At 33.8% G+C, this 26,741-nt stretch overlaps 1 protein-coding gene across 1 annotated transcript in view; it reads left to right on the top strand.

Moving 5' to 3' along the window:
* Positions 1-26,741, top strand: part of LOC150099423 (clathrin light chain-like) — a 137,894-nt gene that overhangs the window by 51,398 nt on the left and 59,755 nt on the right. The window contains exons 2-4 of the mRNA XM_090404415.1: positions 5,900-5,931; positions 25,440-25,563; positions 25,856-25,967. Coding sequence (XP_090260541.1) covers positions 5,900-5,931; positions 25,440-25,563; positions 25,856-25,967 — 268 coding nt within the window. The remainder of the gene's footprint in view (positions 1-5,899; positions 5,932-25,439; positions 25,564-25,855; positions 25,968-26,741) is intronic.

Below are 26,741 nucleotides of genomic sequence, written 5' to 3'. Positions count from 1 at the left end.
GAAAGAAAACCATCTAAAAGAATGTTTATTCCTGTCATTGTAAAAAATAGAATTTAGCTTGATGTAAAAATTTATTTTTTATTTTTTTTTTAATTTATTTTTATTTTTATTTTATTTTATTATTTTTTTTTCCACCAACGGTCATGCCAGTAGAATAACATGTGATCAAATCATTGTTTCTCTAGCTTACAGTTAATGATGTAACTCGGCTTGTCCTGTATATTTATGTACGCTCCAGATGATGATCTTTATGTGAAGATCGAAACGTCGGGATAATAAAAAAAGTTTTTTTAACACGGTTGTAAATTCCATAAAATTTTTAAAATGAATTATTTTTAATATGTTGCCATTGATGCCATCTGTTCACGCCCCTAATCTTTCTCAGGGCTCATATTTGCTGTCTCTAGTCTTTGGTAAAGTGTTTTATTTCTAACACAACTCTCAGATCCATCATCATCATCATCAAATTCCTGATATATATATATATATATATATATATACCCTCATGGGTGTACAGGATATGATAGTACTACATGAAAAATTTTCATCATTACTAACTTCCTATCTACAATTTTCCTCCAAATCAGTTTTAAATGTCAAGACTCCAATATTATTAGGTCTTATATTTCTGTCTTCTAAGGCACTTTTTACAGTATCAATCCACTTATATCTTGGTCTTCTTCTTCTTCTGAGTCTTTTTCCTGCCAACCTGGCAGAAAACACCTGTTTTGCTAATCTTTCTTCTCCCATTCTGCTTAAGTGACCATACTACCTAAGATTAGCTCTGCTAATGCATTCCTGGATACTGACAATATCAAGTTCTTTCATTGTTTTTAATACGATATTGCCATTGATGCCATCTATTTATGACCCTAATCTTTCTCAGGAATCTCATATTTGCGGTTTCTAGTCTTTGGTCAAATGTTTTACTTGTAATCTCGCTCTCAGATCCATAAGTTAAAATTGGTTTAAACACTGTCTTGTATATAGCTAATTTAGTGTTTTGGCTAATTTCTCTCTTATTCCATATAACTTTATTCATTTGACTTCTAATTTAACTTGCCATTTTCACTAAAAATCGTACCTAAGTACATGAAATGTTTTACTTGTTCTATAAGTTCTCCATTAACAATGCAGTTGATATTTTTAATGTTTCTGCCTATTTTCATTGTCTTGTTATCGCTGACCTTCATACCATATCTATTACAACAGTTATTCAAGAAGTTTATTTTGCACTTGGTTAGATTATAATAAATTTAGTTTAATCCTTTATCCAAGCATAAGCAAACAAAGTTTGCGCCTGAAAATATTTTCAGGACTGAGGTAAGGTGGTGCAGCACCAGGCAACTCCGAGCAAAGGTGGACCAAGCTCTTATCATTCCTTGTCTCAGTATCTCCCATAATGCAAAGCACATCTCCTTGTAAACATGTATACTGCTATGCATTAAGGAAAGGGACACTTCCCAGACCGGTTTTGACCTTTATTGAGGTCTCATCAGTAGGAGGCAGACCCAAACGTGGAGATACTAAGGCAGAAGCAATAGGAGAGATCATATTTACTTATACAAGTTGCCAACAGGTGTTCCACCTTATTATTGAATTACTCTGGATTTGGAGAAAGATGTTGGAAGTTTATTTTGCACTTAGTTAGACTATAATAAATTTAGTTTAATCCTTTATCCAAGTATAAGCAAACAAAGTTTGTGCCTGTAAATATCTTCAGGACTGAGGTAAGGACTTGGGTTCGCCTCCCACTGACAAGACCTCAATGAAGGTCGAAACTGGTTTGGTAAGTGGCCCTTCCCTTAATGCATAGCGGTATACATGTCCGCAAGGAGATGTATTTTGCATTATGGGAGATACTCAGACAAGGAGTGATGAGAGCTTGGTTCACCTTTGCTCGGAGTTGCCTGGTGTTGCACCACCTTTTAAATTAATTTTATTTTAACAGTTATTCAATTTTGTCAGGGAATCTTGCAGATTTGTAGCAGATTTATTTAGAAGTATAACATCATCCGCATAAAGCAAAGAGCTGAGATTAACACCTCCAATTTTGATATCAGGTTTAATACCACTTTCCTTCATAATGTGATTATTATAGAGATAATGAATAACAGAGGTGATAATGTACATCCTTGTTGGACACCAGATTTAACATTAAACCATCTTCCTGTACTTCCTTCAATTCTAATTGCTGACTTACAACTCAAATAGAGACTAAATATTGCTTGATATAATGTCCCATTAACACCTAACTGTAGTGTTTGGAATGGCTTCTCTCTCTCTCTCTTGGCACCTTGTCATATGCCTTTTCCAGATCTACAAAACTTAAATACAGATCTTTGTTATATTTTCCATGATTTCTCAACTATCTGTCGTAAAGTAAAAATCTGATCCTGACAGCCTCTATTTGTCATGAATCCAGCTTGTTCTTCACCATGCTTCCTTCCACAATCCTTCTCAACCATTTCTCAAGTATCCTTGCATATATCTTGCCAGGAACATTCAGTAATGAAATGCCTCTGTCTCACATTCAGTTTTATTTCCGCTTTTATATATGGGTACTACGAGAGCTCTACTCTGATCATCTGGAATTTGTCCCTTTCTCCAGGCCTTCTGAACTACACAGTGCAGCCACTGTATGACTTTTATACCTCCATATTTCAGCATTTTATTTCTGGTCAAATATTATCTACTCCGGCTGCCTTTCCACATTTCAGGCTTTTGATGGCTTTTTCTACTTCAGGTATGGATATGTATTCCTGACTGCATGCCTGGTCAGTGTTTTTTACCACTGTGCTGTCATCACTGCTTGTTTTATTTAGCAGTTTTTCAAAGTAATTACTCCATACTTCAAGGATATCTTTTTCTTCCGTTTTCATGTCACCTTTATCTTTTCTAACTCCTTTTACAGCACTCTTTCCACCATTTCTAAGCTTCTTCAACAATCTGCAGAATATTTTGCCACCTTCTTGATATTTATTTTCTATGTTCTTGCTAAAGTCCTCCCATGACTTTTGTTTAGCCAGTTTTACACAGCATTTAGCTTTCTTACATTTGTTTCTGTATTCTCTAAGATCATAAGCTGACTTATTTGCCAGGAACTTTTGATATGTTTTCTTTTTTTCCTTCACTGCATCTTTAGCTTCCTGTGTCCACCATGGAGTTCTGATTTTTCTATACTTGTACACAACCTCACCACATGCCTCTCTGGCTGAATCACTGTTTTCTTCAGTGCTTGCCACTGAATCTCCAAGGTTTGGTTCCTGTTCTCAAACTCTTTCATTTTTTCTTGAATAATATTTGTGTATTTTACAGTTCACACCTGAGAGCTGCTCAACTTTTATTTGCTTTAAAACTTTCTTGCATGTTATTCTTTTCAATACGAAATTCAATTTTATCTTGCTCATGACTAAATAGTGATTGCTTCCAATTTCAAATCCTCCGTACACTCTGGTGTCCTGCACCAGGGAGAAAACATCACTATCAACAATAACATAGTCAATGAGACTTTCTTATTCCTTGCCTCTTTTCTCCATGTGAATTTGTGCACATTTTTATGTTGGAACATGGTGTTAGTAATAACCAGTCCATGTCCTGAGCAGAAATCCAACAGGTATTTGCCATTATTATTAGCTTTGCTCTTTTCTCCAAATTTTTCCCAAATATTTTATATGTCTGACAATCATTTCCTACTCTATTTAGATCCTTAACAAGGACCTACTTTTCCTTTTTCATCATGTCAGTTGCTTTCTCTAAAGCCTCAAAAAATTCCTCTACTTCTATCTTAGTAGAACCTTCTGTGGCACAAATAAGTCTAATTGTCCAGTTCCCCATTCTGATATTTGCCCACATCACTCTACTTGAGACTGCCTGCTATTCAAGATTAGTCTCGTATTTAGTGTTGAATACTATGGCTATTCCTTCTTTTCCTTGATTGTCATTGCCTGAATATAACATTTTGCATTTATTGCACAGAAAGATCTCACCGGTTTTTGTCTTTTTTGTTTCAGTCACCCCTATTATGTCGATCTGGTATTTATCTAATTCCTTAGCTAGCTCCATTTCTTTGTCATTCAGGCTTCTTATGTTGATAGTACCGATCTTGAACTCTGTTGATGTTGAATTGGGGTGTTTCAGGATTTGTTCCAGTAGCTGACGTTTTGCTGTTCGCCTTGGTTCCCCTGATGAAAACAACAGGGGCCCTTAACTGCTCGCCGTCCCAGCTGGCATGAAATTCTGTCTTGTTGTACCATAATTTTATATTGGGATTTAAGCCAATAAGAATACAATTTTGCTGGCTAAATCCAAATTGCCAGCCCATCCTTGTTCATCAGTATCCAGGTAGATACCTAACAAGGTGCACCACGAGACGGTGAGGATTGGACATTAGGTCAGTAGCCCTGGTCGGTTCTCCTCATTCTTTTAAAGGCTATGTGGAGGTCTTTTCTCAGTTATACAGCTTTGACCCTTAACCACCCCCTCTGTTTCAGTTTCACAATCAAATAGCCTCCAAGACATCACATTTACTAGTATTTTTCACATCTGTTTCCATCCTTATTGGACACAATGCATTTCTTGCCTGCATATCATTCTCATTTAACCATTTTGCACTTTTGCCAATTACATTAGACACACTGACTCGGTGAATAACACACATACGTGACTTCTTTAAATCTGACATTCTGTGTATTTTTATACAAACAGTCACCCTCTTTGATGCTGTTCTGCTAACATAATCTTTCCTCATTCTAGCTACTCTACCACATCTCTCTCTCTCTTTCCCCATGCTAATCCTTTATCATTTTGTCACTCTGTCCTTGTCATAATTACTCTTGTGCTCTCTCTCACATACCCTTATATCCAGCTCATGTTTCTCTTACATCATACAGCAATCTCTCCAAATGTCTAACACCAGATCCATTCAGATGTAGCCTATATCCTTCATATTATCTCTATGCAGTCACATATTGTACATCCTTTGCACTGCATAGTGCAGCAGCCATCATACCACTTGCCTTCTTGATTCACTATTCATATCCAGGCAAGATATTAACCACTTTCCCAACTACACTCTTTTTTTCTCACTTCCTGCTGTTAATGGCAAATCCCTTTCAGGATTCCTTTTTCACTGTCACATTTTTTTTTTGTGCCACTTCCACTAGCTTTGATGTCCATTTGTTTCTTCCATGTAAAGATTTTGGTTTTTTGTCTTTTTGCCTGTAAAATATATTTTGTGCACTTTGTTTGTTATTCATGTAGTGTGTGGGGATTCAGTGATTGAATCCCCATATGCTACATGACCATCCTTTGAAATTTTCTTTCATTTACTAATACTTCCTTCTTATTCACATCAACCAATTGCTTCTTCAGATGTTCAGTTTCATCTTATATGTGCCATTTATTTCACTTTAATTACTAGCACCTCCACCTCTTCTTCATTACTCTTGGTCACACTTTTCTCTTTTTTCAAACACTCCACTACGTCATCTCATTTCCACATTCTAATGTTCTAATTTTTTTTAATCCCAGTCCATAACTCTCACATTTTCAATATGCTGGCAGTCCAACACAGAACTCAATCTTAGTACTGAAACATTTGTGTATCTGAACTTACATTGATGTTTAGACAGTTTAAAAATTCTTACTGCTAGTATTTACTATATAAAAACAGCAAATGCTAACAAATTTTAAACATAAAAAATTAAAATGAGTTCTATATCCAATCTCTGCTACAGTGTTAGGTATACATCCTTTCAGCTATATTGAAAAATTTAAAGGGGAAAAGTTTAAAATTTTCCAGTAGCATTAATTAGTTGTTGGTATCAGTAATGTGTAGCATTTAAAGAATAGTAATGATTATGGTATACTCTAAAAATCAAACTTTTTGTCATTGCAGAGACTACTACAGAAGAAGTTTCACATTCAGAGGTATGATTTAAATTGATTTTAAAGTACTTTATGATTTAGTTTATAATTTGAAAAAAACATATATCTCTCTTATTTAAGTTAAGGGATATTACATCCCATATTGTTTCATAGCCGAATAAGAAACTCAAAGAATTTCATGCCGAATATAGAAACTATATATAAAGTTTGGTGAGTCCAAGTGTAAGCAAATACCTGGATAGTGCAACAACTGACAGTTGTTGCACTATCTGACAGTTGCACTATCCAGGTATTTGCTTACGCTTGGACTTGCCAAACTTTATATATAGTTTCTATATTCGGCATAAAATTCTTTGAGTTTCTTATTCTGCTATGAAACAATATGGGATGTAATATCCCTTAACTTAAATAAGTTCATGTCGCCGAATTGAAGCCTTTGGCTCTTCATATAATTAATAATCTCTCTGTAATAATAAAATTAATCTCTCTATTTAACAGAATGTTTGTTTAGCTGTTGCTTCTCACAAGTGAACTGTTGATGTGTCCTTGACAGAAATGCATTTCAAATTTTGGTTAATTATAGAGTAATACTTCATGTGCAAGATTTTAGCATCAATACTGCAAGATTTATCTTCTCACTCTACTCCATCAACATGGGTTTATTTGTGTGAGTGGAGAAAATCCCTTACAAATAATCAATCTATTTATATTTAAACATGTTATCTTCTCTTCATCTCAGGAAGCTGATACCAGGTAGATGCCATATTCTTTCTTTCAATTCCATTTCCTTATGTTCCATTTCCTTCCCTGCTGTCTTCCATGCTGTTGTTTAGTATTTATTTTATCTAATTTATGCTTAATTTTTTATCACTTTTATTATTTTAATTTGTTAAAATTAAGTGCCATATAATTTTCTCTACATTTAATTTTTATTGTTGATTAGCATTTACTGCTACATAGTACCATGAAAATCTAAATATATATGGGATTTATAATTCAGTTTTTTTTTTTTTATTATTATTTTGTTTTGTTTTTAAGTAAAGAGTGAAACCATGTGGAATTAAATACATGGCATTCATTGGCATGGCCGACAGATTAAAAAGTGAATTTTAACCCAGTATTTAATCAGAAATTGAGTTATCAAGAAAAATGTTTCCTATAGTTATTAGATTATTTTAAGGTAGAAAATAGTAGTACACTCAGATCTCTTTTTATGCGGATCTTTTTTATGCTGATTTGAAGTTATGCGGTGCACACTCACAGATATGAGACCTTTCGACTCTTCTGTGAATGTCAACAGAAGGAGAATCCATTCCGATAATAGGGTAATCCAGCGTTTCCCAAACTTTTCCTATGATGGAAACACTTCACAAATCCTGAAATTTTCACGGAACACCTTGGTTATTTTGTAATGTATTCATTAATAATTAATTGTTAATTTGGCTGATTTTTTATTATGGATTAATAATTGATCATTAATAATTAATAATTAATTAAATTTGGCCCAATGGAGAAAAATAAGCACCAAAGAAAAGCAATTTCTTTGGAAATGAAAATTGTAATTTTAGATCACTTAGCAAAAGGAGAGGGATCAGTGGCGATTGGTAAAAATTTTAATTTAGGCGAATCTACTATAAGAGCAATTAAAAAGAATGAAGTCGCAATAAGAAAATCTGTCATTCCTATAAGTGGTTATTTAATTAAAGAAAAAGCTCTTCAGTTTTATGAACAGATGAAGCAATTGGAGCCGTCTACTTCCGCTTCCAAGGCTGATAAAGAATGTTCGGCTAGCAAAGGGTGGTAAACCGGGTTTTTAAAAAGGAATGCACTTCATAACGTGAAGATTACAAGTGAGGTTGCAGCAGCAGATGAAGAAGCAGCCAAAAATTTTCAAGAAAAATTAGCCCAAATTATTGAAGATGGTGGATATTGTCCCGATCAAGTGTTTAATGCTAATGAAACAGGATTGTTTTGGAAGAAAATGCCTAGTCGAACTTACATTGCAAAGTCTGAGAATAAAGCAAGCAAAGATCAAGTAACGTTGTTACTTTGTAGCAATGCATCAGGAGATCGAATGTTGAAACCCCTCCTAGTAAATCAATTTCTAAGACCACGTGCTCTAAAAGGCAGAGAACTAAAAAACAGCTGCCGGTACATTGGATGGCTAATTCAAAGGTCTGGGTAACAACTGCTGTATTTACTGAATGGTTCAATAATTGCTTTGTATCAGCAGTGGAAACATACATAAAGCAAAAAGCTCTCGATTTTAAAGTTTTATTAATTGTTGACAATGCACCAAGTCATCCACATTTAGAACATCCAAATGTGCAGGTAGTGTTTTTTCCACCCAATACAACAAGCATTATTCAGCGATTAGATCAAGGCATAATTGCTGCTTTTAAAAAATATTACATTAAACACACTTTTCAATTTATATTGGATAAACTAAAAAATGAATCATTAACAGTAACTGATGTTTGGAAAAAATTTTCTATTTTGGACTGCTTGAATCATGTTGCATCTGCTATCGCTGAAATAAGACCACAAACTTTAAATGCTTGCTGGAAAGTAGCTTGGCCTGGATGTATTGCAAACAGTGCAACCATGCAAACATCTACATTATCAGCTGAAATCATTACATTGGCACATGAAATTGGTGGACAAGGTTTTGATATATTTAGCCAGAACAATGTAGACGAATTGCTTGTGGATAATGCCTTAAGTGACGATGATATTATTGGATATCGATTAACTTTAGATATCGTCGAAGATCCAGAAAACGATAGTGAAGCGGAAGAAAAACCTGTCCCCCTCACTGCAAATATAATTCGAGAAGGTCTTGAACTGTGCAATAAATTGGAAAATCATTTTCTTGTTAATGACACAAATTCTGAATGAGCCTTTAAATTCCAACGTGAGCTGAAGAACTGTATGTCTGGATATCGCGAGCTGTATAAAAAATTAGTGAAATCATCATTGCAAAATTTAATCACTGATTACATTGTCAGAAGAAAAAAATCAGCAGAAAAAAAGGATGAAGCTAATTCTGTGCTGATTTACTTATACAGATCTGATGCGCTGACTATCTCTTTTGGTGATGAAAGTGAGTTTGCACCAGTTTGCAAACATTGCCGAATATTGTCTAATAGCGATGATAATTCTGATGACAAAATGTAAAAAAAAAAAAAAAAATTGTTACTTTTCAATAAAATTAAATGAATAAAACTTTAAAACAAACTTAGAAATTCTTATTTTCCTGAATTTTCATAAACTTTTTTATGCTATTTTAGATTTATTTTAATTCATTGCTTCGGTTTTAGAAAATTATGGAACGATTCCTGATTTTTCAACATAAGTTAGGCCTTTTTTGTGTGATTTTTTATATGCGGTTTTCTGTGGAATGTATCTACCGCATAAAAAGAAATCCGATAGTAGAAGACAGTCTCTACACTGCAGAATGAAGAGATTATGAAATGTCATGTTATGACAGATTTTATGTTGATCCTAATGATAATACTGAAGCATTTCTGAAGTTGCAGAATCATGTAAGTTAAGTAGATAGTCTGAGGAACAGCTGTGAATTAATTTTAAAGTCAAAGCTTCATTGAAAGCTTAACATTTTGCTCAAAAGGTTAAGAGCATAAGAAGAGAATATACTGCCTTTAAAAGAACCTGAATTTGAGAAGTTCATTTATGTATCTAGATGCCAAAAGAATCTGTTTCACAATTTTATGATCAGTTGACTAAATCTTTATAGGATCAAAAAATTGATTAATAGTGATTGAGTTTTTCAAAAAAAAAACAACTTTTCTATCAGTTTAGAAATGGATAAGTCTGAAATAAGATCTATTTATAAACAGTGAGGTTCCTGATATTAAGAGAACTCTGGAAATTGCCCAAAAGCATGAATTGTTAATTCAGAGTCCAAATTCACCTACATCAGTTGTGGTGAGTTTGGATAAATGCCATGCAAAAAAAGAGATTTTGTAAATCCGAAGGACTTCATATATTTACTCTTCTTTAACTTTAGTTTCTCCTACTCATCAAAATTTTATACTTGAGCACACATCATTATAACTAGAGAAAATAATAGATGATTACAAGATTTTTGTTGTTTCAAGAATGCAAAATAAATCATGAAGTTGGTTTCTAATCTTGAACTGCATCTGAATATTATTGATATTTTAGTAATAAAAAACCAGTACCAGGGTAGCTGAATGAATGAGAGCAAAATCTTTAAATGAAGTGACAAATTAGGTAATATATCTAGATATCATCTTTTAGATTTGTTTAAGCCTCTATATCAGGGGTGTCCAACCTGTGACCCTTGACTGTCAGTAATGCAGCCTCATAAGATCTTAAACTTTTAACATTATTATGTGATGCGAAAAATATGCTGTCTCTCTTTCGGTTTTGATACTGGAATTTGAGAATAGGTTTCAAGATTTCAGAAAAAATTATCAATTTTTTTGTATATTTGCGACTCCATTTTCAGTCAACATAAATACATTACCTTCGAATTTTCAAATGGAATGTATAGAGTTGCAATCAGATATTCAACTCCAAGAAAAATTTGATCATGTTTCTTTGCTAGATTTTTATAAGACCTATCTTCCCAGAGAAAAATATCCTTCACTTCACAATCACGCTTTATTCATGTCATCACTTTTTGATAGTACGTACATTTGTGAACAACTATTTTCAAGAATGAAACATATGAAGAGTCAAGTTAGATCAAAAATTTCTGACGAGAACCTTGAGAGTTCACTACAAATTGCAACCACTTCCATCGAACCAAGACATTGATGCATGGTTTCTTGTAAACAAGGCCAAATATCTCACTAGATTTGTGTTTATGCTGCCCTCTTTTTTTAATGTTATAATAAAAAATTTAAAAAAATAAAGGTTTGTTACTTATATACATTAACTAAATTATATATTTTATATGCAGTCCAAGACAATTCCTCTTCACTCGATGTGGCCCAGGCAAGCCAAAAGGTTGGACACCCATGCTCTAGATCTTCAAGAGATGAAACCTATTCATCTAATGTTCTCAGTTTTTATATGCTATACAGCATTGTGCCTTGAAGTAAAATAAATCCGTAACTCCTTACATTCTTGATCCCCCCCCCTATGGTAAGACTTGAACAACTTTAGATATCTAGTAGACTCAACATTGAATTTCAGAATTGCTGGAATAACTTGGACTTTTTGGCACTAGAACATATGCTTTGATGATCAGCTTGAAGGATGATGGCAATATTCAGATAAGGAAATTAATTTTAATGTGTATTTAACTGTGAACTATCTTCCACACAGAATATTTCATTAGAAATATTGTTTCCTGATTCTTCTGTTACCATTTCACATGAGTTGCTTATCTCTTGAACAGTTTCTGGTAACTTGTTTTTATCATTTAAGTGAAGAATTTTTTGGCTCTCTATTCTGTGAATACCATATTTACTCAAATATAACTTGCCCTTGCCCTCCGTTAAGGAGTGGTAGTGGTATGATAGACTTTGTGTTTCCTAGAAGGGACCTCCCGCAACGAGTCTTGATAGACTTTGTGTTTCCTAGGAAGGACCTCCCGTGATGAGTCTTTTGACTCCATGGAGGCCTGAATAATAATAATAATATTTTGTACCCCCGATTTTACTTTATGAAAAAGGAAATTAAAAAGTTTTGCATATACTTCGCACATGAAAAAAGTTTAAAACTTTAAGAAATATATAATGAATGTTATTATAGCAGTTTCGGATATTTTGGAATTCTGTTGAAGAGAATCAGCATTTCAACTCAACAATTGTCGGCTTGCCTTTGTCATTGAGTCGCGTGATCTTTTGTTAATACCGCACCAACCATATGCATAGAGATGGAAGCAATCATTAGAGGAAATGTGGGAGTAAGAGCATTGACTTCTCGATCTTGGATTGTTTAGGGGTGGAATGGTGAATAGGTTGAGGTTTAGGTTCTATATGGAGTGGATGATTTCACCAGAAATAATTGCCAAGAGTTTTTTAAAAACCACCATCTCTAATGCCCTGGGTGGGAGTGAAGATGACACTAATTTGGTGGATGACCGTTTGTTTTAATTTAATTATAGAAGCATTGTCATTAAAGATTCAAATATATTGTGTAATGAAGGTGGGAGGCCAGTTGCATAATTGATAATTAAAATTTAAATTCATTAATTTCATAAATAATGTGAGCAATTATAAATTATAATGAATATTGAGGATTTAATTATAAATGTAGATTTAGTTTTTTCCTGAAAAACTTTAGTTTCTGAAAATCCCAGCATATATCTCACACCATAATTTTTTAACTTTCATTTTGGAGAAAAAAAGTGTGAATTATATTCGAGTAAATATGGTAGCTGTTTCAGCAGCAACTCTTCATTGTGTAATTATTCAGCTGGAGTTTTAAATTAAAACTACCAAAACATTATATTCTTGTTTAATCCTTTATCCAAGTGTAAGCAAAAAAACAAAGTGAAGAAGAAGATATGCCACGTGGCATATCTTCACAGTTAAGCTTGTATATATATAGAGTCTAATGGCTTCACATTAATTGCCTTAGTATCTCATAATGCAAAGCATTATGGGATACCTTTCCAACATCTATAATGCTATGCATTATGGGAAGAATCACTACCAGACCAGTTTGACCCTTATTTGAGATCTCATCAGTGGGAGCCAGATGCAGAAGAGATACTAAGGAATACATAAGAAGTAATATAGAAGTCATATATTTCCCACATATATGCAACTAGTGAAAAGATAAAAGGTGTATAACCTTATTATTAGAATACTCTGGATTAGAGTTCGTTGTAGGACTTTTTTTTTTTCAGGTTTTAATTTATAACCAAGTGAAAACAGTGTCCTACGGTTGGAATTTTTGTTTATATGAAGTTGACCTTAAGTAGTCATACAAATTCATGAATGAACTTTCTCAGACTTTCTTTCTTTGAGTGAGGATATCCAAGAGATTTGGTTTTTGATTGAAATTATGAAGGAAATGGTGCAGTATAAGAACTTCCTTCTTTTGTTATCCTGTCTAAAAGGATCCTAGGTAGAAAATATTTTGCCTTAATGACAGGCATATTGCATCAAAATGCTTAAATAATTTAAGAAAGAGATTCCTGGTAACTTTCCTGGCCAAAGTCATACTCAGACTGTCTTGTACAGATGTAGCAGAACTTAGAAACCCGTCAGTCATTATACAACTCTCCATTTTTTTGAAGAGACCTAAACCTTGAAGACTTCAGGTTTGTGCTTGAACTTACAAGCAAAGTGACCGAATCCATTAATTTTTCTCTTCATAACACTGAAGAATTTTTATCCTATTTTCTTGAATTTTATAATCATCATCATGCATATCAAGGATTTAGGCCTCGCGTGGCCTGTTCCAGCCTTAGAAGTCATCGTTGAATCTTTTAAGAGGATATCCTGGTTTTCTTTTTCCTAATGGCTTGTACTTTAAGGATTGTTTTAGCAATCTTTTTTTTTTCCATTCTTTGAACGTCTTCCATCCATTTATGCTTATATTTTTTAATTTTTTCTATTACTGATTCTTGGTTTAATTCTTTCATAATAATAGTACTAATTTCTTTGTTTCTTTTGTGATCAAAAGAAACAAAGTTTGTTTTACTACAATAAGACTAGTAGGGCTAATGTATTGTATACTTTTAGTCTGGTTTGTTTTTGAACTAGTTTTGGTTTAAATATAGAGTTAATTACACCTGTTATTTTTAAATATTTTGCAATTTTTAGGTTTATATGTTTTTAATTTTCATATGTGATCATACATCCTAGGTAGTTAAATGAATTCACCTGTTCTAAGATCTTGTTATCTATTACTCTTTTAGTTCTTACCAGAGCTTGTCCTTTAAAGGCCATAGTTTTTGATTTTTCTGTTGATATTATCATACCATAATCTTTGGCTATCTCATTTAGATCTAAAATAGCTTTCTGTAAGTTATCTTCAGAATTTGTAATTATTATTTGGTCATCTGCAAAAAGGAGAGTGTTTAAGTTCACAGTAGGAGAAAGTTTAATACCTTGATGGAAATTTTTATTCCATTTTATTGTTATTTCATTTAGGTAAACATTAAAGAGAGTTGCTGAGAGGGGGGGACATCCCTGTCAGACCCCTTGGTTTATCTCTCTCGTATATGATAGCTCATGATTTAATCTTATTTGTATTTGATTATGAATTGTGAAGTTTATAATAAATAAATAAATTAATTAATTAATACTTTAAGAATACTTAAATATTCTTAAAGTTGGACCTCAGTAACTATTACCAGATATTTGTGAAAAAAGGAAGACATTATTTTGCTTTTACTTCTTGGTCTATATAACTTACTAGATTTTCTCATGATACAATCACTCTGCATAGTTATTTGTGATACCAATGAATTTCTTACTTTCTAAATTTCTAGAAATCAGTGTTTTCTTGTATTTCAAAAGATTTATACTACTATAATGCTCCAGAGGTAGATCACATGTCTAGCTGGCCTGGTTGGCTGAGCGATTAGTGTATCTGCTCTCCAACCAACAGGCTGCATGAATCCTGTCATGGGCATGGATGTTAGTGATTGTCTTTAGGTGGGAGTTGAATTTCATTGCCTAGTGTGAGAACACTGTCCCTTTACTTGGAGGTCTGGAGTGGCTTGAAAAAGTTCCATGTTTGATTTGTAGAGTAGGATTTCAGATTATGTAAAAAATGAATAAAAATACAAAAAATGATAAGATTAATAAAAAAAAAAAAAAAAAAAAGAAAGGAAAATATCATTGGTCCATTAATGATACTAATTATCATAGGCTTTTCAACTGTTCACAAGTGGGAGTTACATAAAAAAAAAAGATTTGAAAGAGGTAATATGAAAAATACAATAGGCAAAAAACCAAAGACTTTAAAATATAAACTATTTTTTGCAAAAAAAAAAGTGAGTTAATGGGCACATTATAAACAAGAAAGGCAATAGACTTGATAATGGAAACATCAAGGCCATTCGTTCTCCATATGGTTCTATTAATGTTATTCACATTATTTGCTAATTCGTCTAGTGAACTGTTATATGCATTTTATCCCCAAACTGTCCAATCTACCATATTTCTTCAGCTGATATTGCAAATAATGGAATAAAGCTTTCTTAGAGAGAAGCAGAACAACAAACTTTTAATGATCTTAAATCTGCTTTGATAGGTCCACCTGTTATAAGTCATCTCCCTGCTTAGAATTAGTGTTTTTCAATTCACACATCATAAAAAAAAAAGACAAAAAATAAACTAAAAATTCAGTCTACATTTATAAGTAGAATTTTATTATAATATTACATGAATATTACACCACATAAAAGCTCAGCTTTAAAATTTACATAAACATTTTTGTTTCACTTTGCAGCTTCTATTGGACATATGAGTTTCTCTATAAGTTTCTCAGGACAGGGTGCAGTATACAGTTGATGTTTGCAGTGTTCCTATTTTCATAGAGTTTGTCTTTTTGTTGCAGCAGCTGTTCAATTTAGTTGAGGCATCCTGAAGACTTGTATGGGATTATTTAGGAGTATAATATCGTCAGTATAAATTATGCCAAGAGTTGAGTTTAACTTCTCGAATTTTTTACATTCTAAATGCTGACATATGGTCTATGTATTGCTCTGTATAATGCCCCATTTATGCTATATAATTGTAGTGTTTGAACAGCTTTTCTCTTGGTACCTTTTCATGTGTGCTTTTTCCAGATCTACAAAGCTTAAATACTGAACCTTGTCATATTTGAACCACAGCGGGATTTGAACCTGCAGCCTCTTGGCTGGAGAGCGAATACGCTAACCACTCAGGGCATGGATGTTTGTGATTGTCTGTGGAGATAATAGTGGTGGCAGGCAGCATTGGTGTAGTTGCAGTTAGTTGTAGTTGGTGAATTGAGTGGTGAAGACAGAGTTGTAGACTAGGTGCTCTCCCTCAATGAGTCTTTGGACTCCCTGGAGGTGTCACATTATTTAATATTTTTTATATATATATATATATATTTTATATATATGTATTTTTTCAGGTTTTCTCTCCCCAGTTTTTCTTAGCCTCTTGTCAAGTATGCCTTGCCTGGAACACTCAGCAGGCAAATTGCTCTGTAATTCTCACATTGTTTTATTTCTCTTGATACAGATGGATACCATGAGATCTTTCAATGTTTCACTTTCAACGTTATGTCCAAATTGCTGGACGATTTACAGTCTTGCATTGTGTTGTTGGAGTACTACCCACTTTTAATTCCTTACTAGGTAGCACTCATGTAAAAAGTCCAGTTTCTTTACTTCCCTCTCAGCTTATAAAAGCTTAAGCTGCTAGTCCATGTTCATTCACTATTCATATGCAAATCCTGCTGAACCAACTTTCCATCTTACACTGTTTCATGTATCTGATGTTAGGCTCATTCCTTCTAGAATAAAAACTTTATGATTCTCAGTCTCAATGATCTTATGTCCACATTGCTGGACAATGTGCAATTTGACATTGCATTATTAGAGTGCTATCACTTTTGACTGACCACTGCTGGTAGAATTCATACAAAAGAGCATGCACTCACTCTTTACTTCACTTTCCTCTAACTCTATAAAAACATAAGCTGCTGGGTCAACATTCATTTACAGTTGAAGTGCATACCCACTAAACCACCTTATCTTCCAATTTCTTCTCTCAACCTCTCCTCTTGAACAGCCTTTCATGTGTAATGTTCCTAGGATTATAATCTTCACCTTAAATCAGTAAATTTCTTCTCTCTTTTTTTTTTTTTTTTTTTTTTTTTAAATTTTAAACTAGACATGAAAATGTGCTATATATATTGTGCTATAGGTTCTGAAACTTTTAAGTATCAAAATAATAGTAAAAAAGAATTGTTTTTATTTTCATTGTACTGTAATTGTCTGATTTGAATTTTAACCTGAGAAATAACTTTAAATTTGATGAATTTTTTTTTTTTTTCCCCTTCACTTGGCTATGCTACCAGCTATATATTTGGTTTAATCCTTTATCCAAGAGGATAAAGGATTAAACCAAGCAAAGTTTGCACCTGAGCAAACAAAGTTTGCACCTGAAGTATCTTCACGACTGGGGCAACTCATGGTAAAGGTAGTATAACTTCTCATCACTTGCCTTAGTATCCCATAATGCAAAGCACATCTCCTTGCAGACTTGTATAATGCTATGCATTAAGGGAAGTCACTACCCAGACTGGTTTTGACCTTTATTGAAGTCTCATTAGTGGGAGCCATTAGTATCACCACCGCTGGGTCTGGATCCCACTGATGGGATCTCAATAAAGGTCGAAACCGGTCTGGGTAGTGACCCTTCCCATAATGCATAGCATTATACATGTCTGCAAGGAGGTGTGCTTTGCATTATGGGATACTAAGGCAAGTGATGAGAAGTTATACCACCTTTGCCATGAGTTGCCCCAGTCCTGAAAATACTTCAGGTGCAAACTTTGTTTGCTTACACTTGGATAAAGGATTAAACTAAATATATAATTGGTAACTTCAGATTTGATAATTTAATTTCTGAGCTATTCATTCTGTTTGTCAGCTCCACCCTAGAGGTTGAGAAGAGATGAGTAATGTTTTTTTAACAGCTAGTATTATTATTATGAATGGTCCTCTAGGGAGTCCATGAACTCGTCAAGGGAAGGTTCATCTAGACACTCATACTTACCTATCTGTCATATCTCTTCTTGAACACATTTTCTGAAGAAGCCCATTCCACATAGTCACTACATGTGAGAAGAACCTGGGCCTCCTTAACCACACCCCTAGCCAGCTTATAGGAATAACCATGAGTTCCATCTCCTACCATCTATAAGTTGAAAAATCTCACTTGTGTATGCACTGTAAGATCCCTATATTAACTTGTATGTTTCATGTTATTTGATGTATTATTTAGGGAACATAAAACAGTTCCAAAGAATAGAGGAAGATGAAATGAAAGTAATGAAAGCTAACAAATAAAATGAGAAGAGAGAGAGAGTGCAGAATTTCCTTCCTAAAGAAAAATCAGAGAATTTTCTTTAGGAAGTTTTTAAAAAAATGTGATATTCAGAATATATTAATAGAAGATTCCAAAAAGGAATTGTAGCAAGGCAAATCCTTTAACTAGAAGAGTAGAGACTGTCAACAAGTCTGGGGCGTCGCCCGGTTAAACAAGGCCCCCGTTGTTTTCGCCAGGGAACCAGGGCGAACAGCGAAAAGTCAGCTACTGGAACAAATCTGAAAACAAACCCCAACTCAACATCACCAGAGTTAAAGATCGGTACTATCAACGTAAGAAGCCTGAATGGCAAAGAAATGGAGCTAACTGAGGAATTAGATAAGTACCAGATCGACATAATAGGGGTGACTGAAACAAAAAAGACCAAAACTGGTGAGATCTTTCTGAGCAATAAATACAAAATGTTATATTCAGGCAATAACAATCAAGGAAAAGAAGGAGTAGCCATAGTATTCAACACAAAATACGAGGCTAATCTTCTTGAATGGCAGTCAGTCTCAAGTAGAGTAATGTGGGCAAATATGAGAATGGGGAACTGGACAATGAGACTTATTTGTGCCTATGGTCCCACAGAAGGTTCTACTAAGGTAGAAGTGGAGGAATTTTTTGATGCTTTAGAAAAAGCAACTGACACAATGAAAAAGGAAAAGTTGGTCCTTGTAGGGGATCTAAATAGCAGAGTAGGAAATGATTGTGAGACATACAAAAATATTTTGGGAAAATTTGGAGAAAAGAGCAAAGCTAATAATAATGGCAAATATCTGTTGGATTTCTGCTCAGCACATGGACTGGTTATTACTAACACCATGTTCCAACATAAAAATGTGCACAAATTCACATGGAGAGAAGAAGCTAGGAATAAGAAAAGTCTCATTGACTATGTTATTGTTGATAGTGATGTTTTCTCCCTGGTGCAGGACACCAGAGTGTACAGAGGATTTGAAATTGGAAGTGATCACTATTTAGTCTTGAGCAGGATAAAATTGAATTTCATATTGAAAAGAATAACATGTAAAAAAGTTTTAAAGCGAATAAAAGTTGAGCAGCTCTCAGATGTAAACTGTAGACTAAAATACAGAAATATTATTGAAAAGAAAATGAAAGAGTTTGAGAACAGGAATCAAACCTTGGAGATTCAGTGGCAAACTCTGAAGGAAACATTGATTGATTCTGCCAGAGAGGCATGTGGTGAGGTTGTGTGCAAAGATAAAAAAATCACAACTCCCTGGTGGACACAGGAAGTTAAAGAGGCAGTGAAGGAAAAGAAGAAAGCATATCAAAAGTTCCTGGCAAATAAGTCAGCTTTTACTCTTACAGAATACAGAGACAAATGTAAGAAAGCTAAACAGTGTGTAAAACTAGCTAAACAAAAGTCATGGGAGGACTTTGGCAAGAATATAGAAAATAAATATCAAGAAGGTGGCAAAATATTCTGGAGGTTGTTGAAGAAGCTTAGGAATGGAGGAAAGAGTGCTGTAAAAGGAATTAGAGATGATAAAGGTGAAATGAAAACAGGAGAAAAAGATATCCTTGAAGTATGGAGTAATTACTTTGAAAAACTGCTAAATGAAACAAGCAGTGATGACAGCACAGTGATAAAAAACACTGACCAGGCATGCAGTCAGGAATACATATCCATTCCTGAAGTAGAAAAAGCCATCAAAGGCTTGAAATGTGGAAAGGCAGCAGGAGTAGATGATATTCGACCAGAAATGCTGAAGTATGGTAGTATAAGAGTCTTACAGTGGCTGCACTGCATAGTTCAGAAAGCCTGGACAGAGGGACGAATTCCCGATGATTGGAGTAGAGCTCTCATAATACCCATATATAAAAAGGGAAATAAAACTGAATGTGAGAATTACAGAGGTATTTCCCTACTGAGTGTTCCTGGCAAGATCTATGCAAGTATACTTGAGAAACGGTTGAGAAGAATTGTGGAAGAAAAGCTTGGTGAAGAACAAGCTGGATTCAGGCCAAATAGAGGCTGTCAGGATCAGATCTTCACTTTACGACAAATAGTCGAGAAAGCATGGGAATATAACAAAGATCTGTATTTAAGTTTTGTCGATTTGGAAAAGGCATATGACAAGGTGCCAAGAGAGAAGCTATTCAATACGCTGCAGTTATATGGTGTCAATGGGGCATTATATCAAGCAATACTTAGTCTTTATTTGAGTTGTGAGTCAGCAGTTAGAATTGAAGGAAGTACAGGAAGATGGTTTAATGTTAAATCTGGTGTGAGACAAGGATGTACATTATCCCCTCTGTTATTCATTATCTATATGGATCACATTATGAAGGAATGTGGTATTAAACCTGATATCAAAATTGGAGATGTTAATGTCAGCTCTTTGCTTTATGCGGATGATGTTATACTTGTAAATAAATCCGCTACAAGTCTGCAAGATTCTCTGACTAAATTGAATAGCTGTTGTAATAGATATGGTATGAAGGTCAGCAATAAAAAGACAAAGACAATGAAAATAGGCAGAATCATTGAAAATGTCAACTGTGTTGTGAATGGAGAACCTGTGGAACAAGTAAAACATTTCAGCTACTTAGGCACAATTTTTACTGAAGATGGTGAACTAAATATAGAAATAGACAACAGAATCAGCAAAGCTGGTATCGTGGGAAGTCAATTGAATAAATTCATATGGAATAAGAAAGAAATTAGTCGGAACACTAAATTAGCTGTATACAAGACTGTGTTCAAACCAATTTTAACTTATGGATCTGAGAGCTGGGTCAGAAGTAAAACACTTGACCAAAGACTAGAGACCGCAGATATGAGAGTCCTGAGAAAGATTAGAGGCGTGAACAGATGGCATCAATGGCAATATCATATTAAAAATGAGGATATTAGGAAAGAACTTGACATTGTCAGCATCCAGGAATGCGTTAGCAGAGCTAATCTCAGATGGTATGGTCACTTAAATAGAATGGGAGAGGAAAATTAGCAAAACAAGTGTTCTCTGCCAGGTTGGCAGGAAAACGACCCAGAGGAAGACCAAGATATAGGTGGATTGATACGGTACAAAGTGCCTTAGACGATAGAAATATAAGATCTGATAATGTTGGAGTCTTGACAAGTAACAGACTGATTTGGAGGAAAATTGTAGATAGGAAGTTAGTAATGATGTAATTTTTTCATGTAGTACTGTCATATCCTGTACACCCCTTGAGGGTACATGGCAGGAATTTGATGATGATGATGATTAAGCAGGTGTTCTATTTCAACGTTCGAAGAAACACAAAATGGAAAGTTTCATTTTCTGTCTCAAGGACACTAATGGTATTATGTTGGAATTGGTGGAATTAGTGAAATCTGAAACAGCAAAATGACTTTAACGAAGAGCTCTACTTGTTTATTGTTGTTTATAAAATAGTAAAAGAAACTGCCTTTCTCTGGTAAAAGATTTGTGTTTCTTGTAATTAAGTTGCCTGAGGTAAGAATATTTATACTCCAGTGAAACAATGAGGATGAATGGAACAATATGTGTTAAATAAGAAAACATTACATAGTGCCTGTGGAAGTTAAGAAATTTTAGATTTTCAGGACGGCCTTTTAAAGAACTGACTCTGAACATTTATTGTTTGTAGGAAATTGTTGTAAAAAAAAAAAAAGTGTTCAGTCTGGTAGACTGATTAAGCAGATATTAAACAAAGCAATAACAAAATGAGTCAGCGAGAAAATAATTTTTATCCTTTAAAGATAAAGGAGGTCTCAAAGTATAGTTTCTATTAAGGCCTTGAATTCAAATAATTAATAATTAAAATTAATAGTTTTATAATTATTCATTTTATTTTATTTATAATATAAATAGTTTTTAATTTCATTAAATGTATATACAAATATATATTTTTTTTATTTGTTTTTGAGTCAATCATTTCTTGGTCTCTAAAAAATAATAAAATTAAGTCATTGCACCAATCAGATTGAACTCTTGTAAATTTACTTAACACTCAGTGTAAAAACAGTCTCTTTACAAAGAGATATTAATATAATTGGCACAGATGGCAAGATTTTTACCATAACTGGAGCATCTGATGTGATTATTAACGATATCTACGGGAAAGAAAGTGGAGAGAGAGAGAGAGTCAGTAAGCAAATAGCTTTCTTCTGGATATAGTCTAGCATTCTGAAGAAGGTTTTTGGGGCACTATCCCAGTTGTAAAAGCAATATTCTAAAGTAGGACAGATTTGCTATTTATAAAGTATCAGGAGCTGAGTATGAGAGAAGTATGGAGTGTATATTCCCAACACTTGCAGTATTCATAATTATTAAACTAATACTGACAAAAAAACATGTAAAAAAGTAAAACACTTTAGTGCACTGGTGTCCAAAAGCTAAGGATGAACTACATTTTTGCATGTATATGAAAAAATTTTCATGACTACAGCCAGTTGTGGACAGTTTATTGCCAGCAACTAATCAATTATATTACACAAAAAATGTGTTATAAATTTCATACAAATTAAATTGCAATAAGTTTTTGGCAAAAGTTACAAATTTCCTAAGGACATAAATTTGTAAGGAATTAATGTACATTGCTTACAGAAAGTTATGTGGAGAGAGAGAGAGAGAGAGAGACATTTTAGTATGGAATATGTTCACCTCGAATTGCGATCAGCTTGCACAATGTTGTACCATGCTTAGTACCAAGTGATTTGGGAGTTTTTAAGGCCAACTGGCCCATGCCTCTTTCAGAGCAAGTATAAGGCCTTGTTTGTTTTCTGGAAAGGAATTTTGAGCAGCAGTGCATCTCCCTGTTGCATCCTAAAGGTGTACTGTGGGGTTGAGATCTGAAGAATGTGCTGGCCACTTGATTCGATTAATATTCTCAGTCTCCAAAAATATCTCCACTGCTCAAGTACGGTGTGGTGTGGCATTGTCACCCATAAAAATGAATTCTTCACCTACAGCACCACAGAACAATCAAACAAATAAAAGAACTTGATCACAATACTGATCACCAGTCATAGTCCATATCATCAGCAACCTCTCATCAGGTTATTGATGATATGGAGGCCCAAATACTTTATCCTTTTTTTTTTCTTTTTTTTTTTTTCTAATATACATGAATGCAATAATTTGCATGAATTATTGCAAATGTTGCCTGCATATATTAAATAATAATTCATATATTTTTAAAAATAAAAAAAATTAATAAAAATTATCAAGTTTTTGAGGAAGATGAGGCTAATATAAAAATTCATGCTTAGAATTAATTTGCTTCATGATGAAATTTCTTTTTGTGAATTCTTATGACTTTTCAGTTATAAAAATAGTTATAACTTGTATAGTTTTATAGGTATATTTAAATAAAAAGGCAGTTTTTAATTTTAAAAAATGTTACAATAAATAAATCACTATGCTATATCTCTCTTCTAATTGTAGTTTTGGTTTCTGAAATATAACTGCTTTACCTTATCTGAATATCCTTGTAAGAAATTTTAACAAATCTAATAAATAAAACTTAACAAGAACTGAAGAAGAATTTTACAATCTGAAGTAATAAATGGTTATGTTTACTTTTTTATTTATTTATTTTTTTTACTTATTCTGTACAAAACTATTGACATCTACAAGTTGTTCTGAGTGTATGTCAAGATGTCAAACTACATCATTACTAATGTCACTGAATCTTGGGAACAGAGATGAGAGATGCCAACAGCTGAATATTGGGATATTTAAAAAAGGAACAGAGATTAAGGACAACAGAAATGAGGAAAAAAACAAAGTTTTTATTAGGAAGGAAATGGTTTTGTTAATTCTCATATTGAGAAATAGTTGCCATAAGAGCAGGTAAAAAGAAGGAAAAGATATAAGGTACTTCTAAAAAACAAAAAATAAAAATTAGTGATTCTTGTTGAGAGGCTTATACGCTGGTTAGACATAATAACTAATATTTAAGGAATTGACAGCGTATACTGGAAATATAGATTAAATAAACTTTAATATACACTTTCCGATATTTCGGCGAACGTTACGTTGCCATCTTCTTGGGAACTTACTAAAAAGACACGTGCACACAAGTACTAATACAACAAATGAGACTGAGGCTAGGACGCTAGCGTTTTCCTAAAGTCCTGATGGTGCCCCCTGGTGGGCTACTCAGCCCCACCCTTGGCCAACTTCTTCATGGAGATGTTTGAAGAGAAAGCCTTAAACTCAGCCCCACAAAAACCTACCATATGGCTTCGCTATGTTGATGATGTTTTCGCTATTTGGCCACATGGCCCGGATTCACTCCTCTCCTTCCTAACACACTTGAACAACCAACACCCTAGAATCAAATTTACCCTGGAAAAAGAGGAAAACAATAACCTCCCCTTCCTAGACACACTAGTCACCCGCCAACCTGATGGAACCTTGGTTTTCTCAGTTTATAGAAAACCCACCCATACAGGCAGATACATTCACCAACAATCCCCCCCCCCCCTCACAACAATATGGAGTTATTAAAACATTATTCAACAGGGCAAAAATGATCTGTTCTAATAATCAAGCCCTAACCACTGAACTAAATCACATCCGTGACACTTTCTCAGCCAACGGCTACCCCCTCCAAAAAATCCAAAAAATACTTAACCCAGTTATCCACAACCCACCACCCCCTCCCCCTCACAAAAAAGATTACTCTAAATCCATCACTATTCCCTACATCAGAGGCACCTCAGAAAAAATCAATAAAATCTTAAAAAAACATGACTTGACCACTTGTTACAGACCACATAGAAAACTGGCATCCCTTATCTGCTCCACCAAAGACCAACCACTTCCCCTAGACCTACCTGGTGTATACCAGGTCCCTTGCAGCTGTAAACTGTCCTACTTTGGCCAAACAGGCAGGACAGCAAATATCAGAATCTCAGAACACAAGGATTACATCCGATTTCACCAGTACAGCCACTCTGGGCTTGCAGACCACGCTCTGGATACCCGCCACAGAATAAGATGGAAGAAAGCCACAGTAATACACCGCAGCAAGTTCAAGTATGAAAGACTATTCATGGAATCAGCCTCGGCCCTTAGGAACATGCCAAACCTCAACAAATTTGGATGCATGAAACTGCCCCAAATTTGGGAAACTTTTATCAGAAGAACTTCAGCCCAAAGGCCAAGAACTACCAATATAGCCCACCAGGGGGCACCATCAGGACTTTAGGAAAACGCTAGCGTCCTAGCCTCAGTCTCATTTGTTGTATTAGTACTTGTGTGTGCACGTGTCTTTTTAGTAAGTTCCCAAGAAGATGGCAACGTAACGTTCGCCGAAATATCGGAAAGTGTATATTAAAGTTTATTTAATCTATATTTCCAGTATATGCTGTCAATTCCTTAAATATTAGTTAAAAATTAGTGATTTAAAAAAAAGACTTTTTTTTTTGTATTGTAGTATAAAAACTTGTATTGTAATACATTGATGTATTATTCTGTATTAAATTAATTTTAACTGTATCATTTTAAAAGAAAAAGAAAATTTCTTGTTTTTTTGCAGTTAAGTGATGGCACACAGTTCATTACAACTTCTTCAGCTATTCCTACTAAACCAGTAGTGAGAGAGGAGCCTGAAAAAATTCGTATCTGGAGGGAAGAACAACAAAAGATGTTAGAAGAGAAAGGCAAGATGTTTTTATAAACCTTATCTATATTTACAGTAATTAAGGAAAATTGCTGTGTTTTCCATTATTCTTACTATATGTGCAACTTTTCATTTCTTTGTATCCAGTTAGCATGTTTCATAGTTTTGGGAGCCTATTAATTACTCTTAAAGCTTGAATGGTTATGTACATTTTGCTACTGTCATCAGTCCTGTATTTTCATTCTACATCTGAATTACTTGCAGTTTGGGTTAATGGATTAAACATATGATAATTGTACAATATTTTGAAAAAGAGTTTTTATTTTATGCAGATGCTGAAGAAGAAGTCAAAAAGGAAGAATTGAGAGGTGCAGCTAAGAAGGAGATAGAGGACTGGTATACACGATATAGAGAGCAAATTGAGAAGGCGAAACTGAACAACAGGTTAGTTTTATTCAGCTTTTTCAGAATTTTGAATTTGATTTTGGTGTAGAGAATGTTCTTATAGTCTGTGTAATGTTGACATTATAAAAAGATGAAAGCTGAATAAACCTTTGTTTATCCAGCTCTTGTGTAACTCTAGCTAGACTGAGTAATCAAAAATTCATTGTATTTTGAAAATTATCCTTACAGTTGATTACAATGAGTACAACTAAATAATTGTTCATAATAACAATTTTTTATTTTTTTCGTCTAGTAGGAAAACTATTATTTTTGGTAAGAAACTGAACTTCCTGAAACTGATTGCATATATGAATGAGCTTTGATCTATCTTTGTTACAGTTTGCTTCAAGTTGTATTGCTCTAGAGAGATGAATCCATTGAACCATATATTTTCTTTTTATTATTTTATTAGGATTTCATTGATATGAAAGAAGTTTTTCCCTACTTTTCTGTAGATATTCCAGATAATAGCTGCATAATATCCTGTTGTATCTATCAAGATAAATGTAATAAGGAAAAATAACTTTTTTAATGTTAATTCCACCAGTACAGTAATGAAGGTATAAAGCGCCTGTGGCAAGTGTCTAACTTGCACTCCAACCCAAAAATGACAAAAATTTTTAAAAATGTAAATGTAACAAGTTGAATTTTACTAAATGCAATATGTTAAATACTTACTATTAACTCCATCAAAATTAGTTGCAGTGTGTTGCAGAATTTGTGTCTAAAGCGGTGTAATGCCGAAATTTAAAAATACAATATAAAATAGCGGAC

Source organism: Typopeltis vanoorti, chromosome 14, assembly GCF_054136105.1.
Source record: "Typopeltis vanoorti isolate ZY-2024b chromosome 14, IOZ_Tvanoo_1.0, whole genome shotgun sequence".
NCBI classification, from domain to species: domain Eukaryota; kingdom Metazoa; phylum Arthropoda; class Arachnida; order Uropygi; family Thelyphonidae; genus Typopeltis; species Typopeltis vanoorti.
This window is presented reverse-complemented; position numbering and strand designations above follow the sequence as displayed.